Genomic DNA, 10,191 nt, shown 5'->3' with positions numbered 1-10,191 from the left:
GTCAAAATTGATGCAGCAATTGCTGATTGCCCCTTTAATAATACATTTAACATGACTTGGGAGACTAAAGATATTCAGGTAAGGCACATAATGAATGTGAACCTCCTCTCCTACCAGATACATTTTCCCTATCCATCACAAGCAGTGGAGGCTGCTGAGGGGAGGATTGCTCATAATAATGGCTGGAATGGAGAGAAATTGAATGGCGTCCATGTTGATACCTTTCCACTTACACCGCTCCAGCCATTACCATGTGCCCGTCCTCCCCAATTAAGGTGCCACCAACCTCCTGTGATTCACAAGTACATATTGTGTATCTGGAAATGTCTGCCATAAATGACTGCTCGTGGCTTCACCATTATACAGTACTAGTTTCCAGTACTAATCATACCAGGCAGTGGAAATCATGTAGGACTCACGAGGGTCTTCCCTAAAGGTGCAATCTGTAAGATTTCCTGCTGCTCTTTGGTCATTTCAACTATACTGAACAAAAATATAAACGCAACATGCAACAATTTCATTGATTTTACTGAGTTACAGTTCATATGAGGAAATAAGTCAATTGAAATAAATTCATTAGGCCCTAATCTATGGATTTCACATGACTGGGAATACAGATATGCATCTGTTGGTCACAGATACCTTTAAAAAAATGGGCCTCAGGTATTTTTGTGCATTCAAAATCACATCGATAAAATGCAGTTGTGTTCGCAACGTTGACATCAGCAAACCGCTCTCCAACACGACGCCATACATGTGGTCTGCGGCTGTGAGGACGGTTGGACGCATTGCCAAATTCTCTAAAACGACGTTGGAGGCGGCTTATGGTAGAGAAATTAACATTCAATTATTTGGCAACAGCTCTGGTGGACATTCCTGCAGTCTGCATGCCAATTGCACGCTGCCTCAACACTTGAGAGATCTGTGGCATTGTGTTGTGTGACAGAACAGCATATTTTAGTGGCCTTTTATTGTCCCCAGCACAAGGTGCACCTGTGTAATGATCATGCTGTGTAATCAGCTTCTTGATATGCCACACCTGTCAGGTGGATGGATTATCTTGGCAAAGGAGAAACGCTCACTAACAGGGATGTAAACCAATTTGTGCACCAAATTTGAGAGAAAAAGCTTTTTGTGCATAGGGAACATTTCTGGGATCTTTTTCAGCTCATGAAACATGGGACCAACACTGTTTATATTTTTGCTCAGTGTAATTGAAGCTGCTTCATATTTTATGAATGTGGAAACATTGATTGGTATTTTTTTTTATGTGTATTTTTTATTACCATCACGTTGCTTTTAAACAAATGTGTGTAACTTCAACTGCACCTAGTCTCCGCACCTTAGAACACATGCACACACACACACGCACGCACACCAGACTCTTATTTACTATTGCTAATACTGCACAATTTAAACATGTGTAAATATTTCACTATAAATTGTGCCTTCCTGTATTATACTTATGCTAAAATGTTTATTATATTCTACTGAGCCATTTACTTTATGTTCGTATTCTTATCTTTTATTATTTCTTATTGTTGTTGCATTGTCGAGAAGGAACCTGCAAGTAAGCATTTCGTTTGGACGGTGTATATACCATGTGTAAAACTAAAAACTGATGTTTCAAAATAAATGTTGCTCTCATGAAATGTAATTCCTTGACCACTACAGAACGTACGTCTGGAACATCTCATCAGATGCACATTTCTGTTGACAGGCCAGGGCCACGTTTGGTTGCCAAACATTCTCGAACGTTGCAGATAGAAATGCCATCAATAGAGATAATGTGATTCCTTATACTACATGTCAGAGAGGTATGTTTGTTCGACATACCATATTTCTAACTGAACGTTCCAAAACGTTGCGTCCTGCTGAACGCGCCCAAGGCATCTTTGATGGTTTGGACAAAGACTGTACAGGTTTCGAAACTCAAGTTTGGATTTTTTCTACTGTTTTGCTATGGTCGCTATTGGCTACTTTAAACACGTGATTGGCTACTTTAAACACGTGATTGGCTACTTTAAACACGTGACAAGCATGCGCGCTTGCTCTAGCCGGAAGTAGTTTTCACGTTCAGAGAGGAACATACTGTATTTCACAAGTTTGATTCACAAGTGTGTGCGTAGCTAAATGTCGTTGGTTTAAACGTGTAATAAACACAAGTGTAATAAAATGTACCCGGAGCTAGACAAGTGTCCAAGAAGTTTACTTGTTTGCGAGAAATCGAACTTTGAGCATGAAAAGTCCAGACACGACACTCACGTGTCAAAACATTATTTTAACCACAAGGTAAGCAACTTTATGCTTCTGTAGTAGCTAGATGGTTTAGATTATCTGCACGGAACCTGCTGCCACTTCGTTTTCTTTGCCACTTGTTTGACCTACGTGTTAAATCTAAACAACACCGGTTGCTAGCTAGCCAGCCTGTGAATTAGTTAAATGACCCATGTAATGTGTGATACAATAGATGCATGTGATGTGAACTAAAAACATGAGGTAACTCATTAATCCTCTCAGGTGTCGGTGGTAATACCGGAATGTGGTGCCCTTCCTTCCCGACTGGCCAGTGTCATAAACAATTTCAGCAAGTATTTTCTAGTGAAGAATTTACCAGTCTATGAGTTTTTGGATAAAGACTTCTTGGAGAATGTTGTGTGGAATGGTAAGTGCATAGAATGAGAACACTATTGTATACACTATTATATTATCTATCTGTAAATGGAACAATTTACTCACAGTAAAAAGTGTTACTTTCATGCTGGCTTAAAGGATACCTATTTGTTTTCCCAGGTGCTCTCTACGCTCTTTCCTACAAGACGAGCATTGACCAGGATAACACCATTGCACTTCTCCCTAGCAGTGAGTTCCCTGACCACTGTGCTCTACCGATTCTCAGATTATTACAGGACATGACTCACACTGTAGTCCTATTGCTGTAATCTTAATAAAGACCACTGGCAACTTTAAGCCTGTGTGTAAAGTAGTGGCCATGGTCCAAAATAGGCTAGAATGTATAATATTGGGACCAGAAGACATCACAAAATTGTGGTCATGTTGTCCTGGGCAATATAACCAATGGAAAAGCTAATTTGCCAGGGGGTGTATTCACTAGGAAGCAAAGGGGCCGAAACTGGGAGGGACTAACCTAAATTTGTCCAATAAGAAATGTTCATTTTTTTTGGTGGTTGCAAAACGTTTTGCTACAGTGTGCACTAATGAATACAACCCAGAGCTCCTCTGCCAGGCTGTCACATCATCGGTCAGTGGAGTCAATGCTAGCTTTATTAAATTAACTCCACTGGTTGTGTTTTGACTTTCATTACTAGCACAATGCACTACAAGAAAGGAGGCCCCATGTCACATTGACTGGTCAGTAAATAAACCTCTGCTCTGTCTGAATCCAAGGTCAGCTGATCCTCTCCGTGGATAAGGACACCTATGAACAGCTGGGTCTGGAGGGAAAGCCGTCACAGTACAATCACAGACGGCCCATGAGATATGGTGAGAAAGGATCATGTATCTTTTCACATTATGTATTGACATTTCATTGACATTTCACCTGGTTTCTTACTCGCAATTTTTTGTTGTCATGTTCGAAATGAAATCTAAACTGGTTGGATTAATAACAATGATGATGTTCTGCAGTCGTGACCATTGACCTGACGGACAAATCCATGGCTACAGAAGGGAAACGCTACCAGCGGGTTCTCTCCAGCCTTAGAGAAAGGGTGCCTCTGAAAAGCGACTTCCTGCTGGCACGACACAGTTCAGGTAGGAGAACCTTTGTGTCTGCGCGGTTGAGTCCAAGTCTGAGGCATGCAATGTCTCTCCAATTCCGGGGTTGTTTTCACTAGACTAAATGGTAGAAAACGGACCCGAAACAGAGAGGGACCACCTGAACTTGTCCAATAAGAAACTCTAATTTTCGTTTGCTACAGTATGCTCTTTTAAAAACGACCCTGAAGCTGACCAATGTTTTCCTTCAAATCATTTCTAAAATTGCGTCTGTGTCGAACTCAGGGGCGGATGGGGATAGAGTGCTGCAGACTCTCCTGTCACGTTACCAGTGGAAAGAGCACAAACCAGTGGTCAGTAGCCACACCCTGAAGGATCTGCCATGTCCATCCCTGCACGCCTTGGACTTGCGCGGGGACCAGCAGTCTTGTGACCCCCACAGCTTCCTGGAGTGGCTTGGAGCAGTGAGCGCCGGTGTCAGTTGGTACGTTCACAGCCATACAGTACGAATGGATATCTAAATACAGTGCCTCCAGAAAGTATTCACACCTTTTTTACTTTTCCACATTTTGTTGTTGCAGCCTGAATTTAAAATGGTTTACATTTAGATTTTTTTGTCACTGGCCTACACACAATACCCCATAATGTCAAAGAGGAATTATGTTCTTTGAATTAGTATTGGCAAGCCTAAATAAGTTTAGGAGTAAAAATGTGCTTTACAAGTCGCATAATGAGTTGCACGGACTCACTGTGTGCAATAATAGTGTTTTACATGATTTTTGAATGACTACCTCATCTCTGTACCCCACACATACAGATAATTGTAAGGTCCCTCAGTCGGACACTGAATTTCAAACACAGATTCAACCACAAAGACCAGGGAGGTTTTCCAATGCCTCGCAAATAAGGGCACCTATTGGTAGATGGGTAAAAAAAAAAAAGCAGACATTGAATATCCCTTTGTGCATAGTGAAGTTATTAATTACACTATGGATGGTGAATCAATATACCCAGTCACTATAAAGATACAGGCGTCCTTCCTAACTCAGTTGCCGGAGAGGAAGGAAACCGCTCAGGGATTTCACCATGAGGCCAATGGTGACTTTAAAACAGTTCTATTTGAATGGCTGTGTTAGGAGAAAACTGAGGATGGATCAACAACATTGTAGTTACTCCACAATACTAACCTAATTGACAGAGTGAAAAGAAGGAATCCTGTACAGAATAAAAATATTACAAAACATGCATCTTGTTTGCAACAAGGCACTAAACTAATACTGCAAAAATTGGGGAAATAAATACACTTTAAAAAAAAAGGTTGTACTTTTACCCCTTTTTCTCCCCAATTTCGTGAAATCCAATTGGTAGTTACAGTCTTGTCCCATCGCTGCAACTCCCGTACGGACTCGGGAGAGGCGAAGGTCGAGAGCCATGCGTCCTCCGAAACACGACCCTGCCAAGCCGCACTGCTTCTTGACACACTGCTCGCTTAACCCGGAAGCCAGCCGCACAAATGTGTCGGAGGGAGTCAGCTTGCAGGCGCCCGGCCCGCCACAAGGAGTCGCTAGAGCACGATGGGACAAGGCCATCCCGGCCGGCCAAACCCTCCCCTAACCCGAACGACGCTGGGCCAATTGTGCGCCGCCTCATGCATCTCCCGGTCACGCCCTGCTGTGACACAGCTTTTGATCAAACCCGGGTCTGTAGTGACGCCTCATGTACTGCGATGCAGTGCCTTAGACCGCTACGACACTCGGGAGGCCAGAAATTAACTTTTAGTCCTGAATACAAAGTGTCATGTTTTGGGGCAAATACAGCACATTACTGAGAACCACTCTCCATATTTTCAAGCATAGTGGTGGCAGCATCATGTATGCTTGTAATCGTTAAGGACTGGGGAGTTTTTCAGGATAAAAAATAAACGGAATGGAGCTAAGCACAGGCGAAATCCTAGAGGAAAACCTGGTTGTCTGCTTTCCACCAGACACTGGGAGATGAATTCACCTTTCAGCAGGACAATAACCTAAAACACAAGGCCAAATCTACACTGCAGTTGGTTACCAAGAAGACGGTGAATGTTCCTGAGTGGCAGAGTTACAGTTTTGACTTAAATCTACTTGATAATCTATAGCAAGACCTGAAAATGGTTGTCTAGCAATGATCAACCGATTTTATAATTTTTAAAAGAATAATGGGCAAATGTTGCACAATCCAGGTGTGGAAAGCTCTGAGACTTACCCAGCAAGACTCACATCAATCGCTGCCAAAGGTGCTTCTACAAAGTATTGACTCAGGGGTGGGAATACTTAGGTAAATTAGATTTTTGTATTTCATTTTCAATACATTTTCAATTTCTAAAAACATTTTCACTTTGTCATTATGGGTGAGGAGAAAAAAGCAATACTACATGTGGAACAAGTCAAGGGGTACGAATACTTTCTGAAGGCACTGTACGTGTCACTGGGTACTTGTGTGAGAGAGAGGGGGAAATCTGTCATGGTATCATTCACTTCTCCCGTGTGGCTAATCTCTCTCTCATAACACACACTATTGCAGAAAGCTAGTGATGATGATGTTCGTCGTTGTTCATTATTTAGTGACAATACAGCAGCCAGCTTCCTTTCGACGTACGTCTGTCCAGAGCCACAAACACTGGTAAGCCAAGCCCTGCATTGCACAGTGTCCGGCCTGCTGCTGCCCGAAGACATCTACTCTCTGCTGCAGGAACTGAGGTAAGTTCACCTTCTGCAACATATCTGACTGTATCAGTCCTTTTGAACACCAAAAGTTGATAGTACAGTGAGAGTGCATCTTTATACCGTTGACTCCTAAAAACACTTCGTTCAACCATCTTAATTATCTGGTTTAGTGAAGGCATTTACCCCCAGGTCATCATATACAGCCTCCTACAGAGAGCCTGCAGAGTGCACGGTCTACAGTGACATGCGACTCGATAAAAGCCGAGGACTCTGAATTGGGCTTGTCCAACTGTATTGCCAAAAATATTGCTCTCCTTTTTGGAATAAATTAGATTTAAAATATCTAGTCTTAAATATATATACTAATTTACTGTGGTCTTTTCTTAAACCCAGGCGGTACTTTGACGAGCCCAAATTCACGTCCTGGCTGTCACTGACTGTGCACGGCTTCATGGACAGTCCCGTCGCCTGGGGAGACACAGAACACGGGTTTCACAAGGGAGGCGAAAACTTCTACAACCTCGTCTTCTTCCAGAACCAGGACTACTGGTTGCACATGGGCACTGGCTCCCACGATAGATGCCCGCCGTGATGACCACATGCCACATGGGCACTGGCTCCCACGATAGATGCCCCCCGTGATGACCACATGCCACATGGGCACTGGCTCCCACGATAGATGCCCCCCATGATGACCACATGCCAAAGGTTTTTGTTCATTTGACACACCATTTTTTCAGCTTGGTTTTAGGAGAATAGTGTAAAAAAAAAGTACAAAACTGTTCACAAAAGTTACTGCTTCTCAATTGTGATTTTTGTAAAGAAATCTACTAATTTGCTAAATCTTTATTTTTGTCGGTGTCATCTTGAATAAAATAATTGAGTCCAACTGAAGTGCTCATAGTAAGTTACTCTGTTGTTTTTATACATTTCAGGAAACAAGACCAACACTAGGGTGAATTTCATCCAGTCATTTCAAGGGATTAAATAGAATTGCAATTCATTTGTAAAAAAAAAATGGCATTGTAATTTCTGAAAAGGTCCATAATACACTGAACAAAAACAAACGCAACATGTAAATGGTTGGTCCGAAAATTCATTAGCTGAAATAAAAGATCCCAGAAATGTTCCATGTACACAAAAAGCTTATTTCTCAAAAATGTTGTGCACAAATTTGTTTACATCCCTTGTAGTGAGCATTTCTCCTTTGTCAAGATAATCCATCCACCTAACAGGTGTGGCATATCAATACGCTGATTAAACAGCATGTTCATTGCACAGGTGCAACTTGTGCTGGGGACAATAAAAGGTAACTCTAAAATGTGCAGTTTTGTCACAACACTGCCACAGATGTCTCGAGTTTTGAGGGAGCTTGCAATTGGTATGCTGACTGCAGGAATGTCCACCAGAGCTGTTGCCAGAGAATTGAATGTTCAATTCTCTACCGCCTGGGTTCATGCTCTACAACATTCGGAGAGTACGACCCTGCCTTACACAGGAAGCGGCACAGGTCCTAATCCAGGCACTTGTCATCTCCCGTCTGGATTACTGCAACTCGCTGTTGGCTTGGCTCCCTGCCTGTGCCATTAAACCCCTACAGCTCATCCAGAATGCCGCAGCCCGTCTGGTGTTCAACCTTCCCAAGTTCTCTCACGTCACCCCGCTCCTCCGCACACTCCACTGGCTTCCAGTTGAAGCTCGCATCTGCTACAAGACCATGGTGCTTGCCTACGGAGCTGTGAGGGGAACGGCACCTCCGTACCTTCAGGCTCTGATCAGTCCCTACACCCAAACGAGGGCACTGCGTTCATCCACCTCTGGCCTGCTGGCTCCCCTACCTCTGCGGAAGCATAGTTCCCGCTCAGCCCAGCCAAAACTGTTCGCTGCTCTGGCACCCCAATGGTGGAACAAGCTCCCTCACGACGCCAGGACAGCGGAGTCACTCACCACCTTCCGGAGACATTTGAAACCCCACCTCTTTAAGGAATACTTGGGATAGGATAAAGTAATCCTTCTACCCCCCCCCCCCCCAAAAAAAGCTGTTACATTGTAAAGTGGTTATCCCACTGGCTATAAGGTGAATGCACCTATTTGTAAGTCGCTTTGGATAAGAGCGTCTGCTAAATGACGTAAATGTAAATGTAAATAAGCTGACTCCAACATCGTTTTAGAGAATTTGGCAGTACTTCCAACCGGCCTCACAACCGCAGACCATGTGTATGGCGTCATGTGGGTGAGTGGTTTGCTGATGTCAATGTTGTGGACAGAGTGCCCCTTGGTGGCGGTGGGGTTATGGTATGGGCAGGCATATGCTACGGACAACGAACACAATTGCATTTTATCGATGGCCGTTTTTAATGCATAGAGATACTGTGATGAGATCCTGAGGCCCATTGTGAGGCCCATTTATTAAAAGTTATCTGTGACCAACAGATGCATATCTGTATTCCCAGTCATGTGAAATCCATAGATTAGGGCCTAATGAATTTATTTCAATTGACTGAATTCCTCATATGAACTGTAACTCAGTAAAATATTAGAAATTGTTGCAAGTTGCGTTTTATATTTTTGTTCAGTATGTATCTGCAGTGATAGTGTTTCACAGTATTATTTACCCGCCAGTGTTGTGATTGGCTGTGATATTCGCCTATTGATTTCGGCATCTGTTGTCAAAATGGGAAAGCTGGTTTTGACTTTGGCTGTGTTACCTAGTGGAAATCGGGTCGTGGCCAATGTAGAAATCACTCTCATTTCCTGGTTGCTGAAATTCTACACTGTTTGCTCAATTTCAGTTCCTAAGAAAAACAAAGCGCTGAATAGTGTATGCGTATCTAAAATCACTGTGAATATGGGGTGTAATGAGATACACAATGGGCTGGACAATTCTCTTCCCATCACTCATCTTGAAAAAACGTATACTAAACTTGGAAATCAATCAATCCGGCATCGTTAATGTGCGGCTCATCCGGGGGACGGAGAACGTGATTGCTGATGCGCTCTCTCGGGCGCCTTGTTCCTGATTTTGTTTATGTTGACTGACCATTGTTTGGTTTTGTCATGTTCTATCTTTCCTTTTCTGTTCCCTCCTAGTCTTCTCTTCCTCTTTAACGTTGCTTCCTGTGTAAAGGTTGCTGAGGTCTGGGGAGGAGGATGATGGTTGGGGCAAGTGGAGGCGTGAACATGTACAATTTGTCAGTTTGGGGACGCAGAGGCTGGTACGTTGTTCCGGGGTCCTTGTTGGTCCCCGGTTTTATGGGGGGGTGTGACGCCCCTCCCACTCTGTCTGCCGAATTCTCTCTCTTTGCTCGTTTTCCTTATTAGGATGCCGGTGGGCGGAGTTGGGAGGGTCGTCAGCTACATGGGAAACACCTGGGCCCGGGTGTGTCCCAGGATAAATGGACCTCTTCCACATTCATTGGGGAGACTCTCTCCAGGCAGATACTTTGACTGATTTTTGTTGTGGTATCTTTGTGGCTTTTTGGTTGTTTGCTTTGGCACCTCTCAACACTTTGCATTATTACATTTATGCAAAACACTCACTTACCCTACTGATTACTGATTACACACACCATTGTTATTTGATTTAGTTTACTTTAGCTAATAAATATATACTTTTGGTATTCCTTGTCTCCACGTGTCTCCCTTTTGTTACGAACTTGAGCCGGTTCGTGACACTACATACAGTGCATTCGGAAAGTATTCAGACCCTTGACTTTTTCCACATTTTGTTACATTACAGCCTTATTCTAAAATT

At 43.2% G+C, this 10,191-nt stretch overlaps 1 protein-coding gene across 1 annotated transcript; it reads left to right on the top strand.

Moving 5' to 3' along the window:
• Window positions 1–2,031: 2,031 nt before the first annotated feature.
• Window positions 2,032–7,326, top strand: rpp40 (ribonuclease P/MRP 40 subunit). Its single transcript, XM_084183692.1, has 8 exons — window positions 2,032–2,292; window positions 2,521–2,665; window positions 2,794–2,862; window positions 3,409–3,504; window positions 3,649–3,774; window positions 4,024–4,222; window positions 6,336–6,470; window positions 6,831–7,326. The coding sequence occupies exons 1-8, from the start codon at window positions 2,176–2,178 to the stop codon at window positions 7,027–7,029; spliced, it is 1,086 nt and encodes a 361-aa protein (XP_084039818.1). The 5' UTR covers window positions 2,032–2,175; the 3' UTR covers window positions 7,030–7,326.
• The last annotated feature ends 2,865 nt before the right edge of the window (window positions 7,327–10,191 follow it).

The sequence above is a fragment of the Coregonus lavaretus genome, assembly GCF_964263955.1.
Source record: "Coregonus lavaretus genome assembly, chromosome: 19".
Taxonomy (NCBI): domain Eukaryota; kingdom Metazoa; phylum Chordata; class Actinopteri; order Salmoniformes; family Salmonidae; genus Coregonus; species Coregonus lavaretus.
Note: the sequence above shows the minus strand (reverse complement) of the source record. Positions and strands in the feature narration are given on the sequence as shown.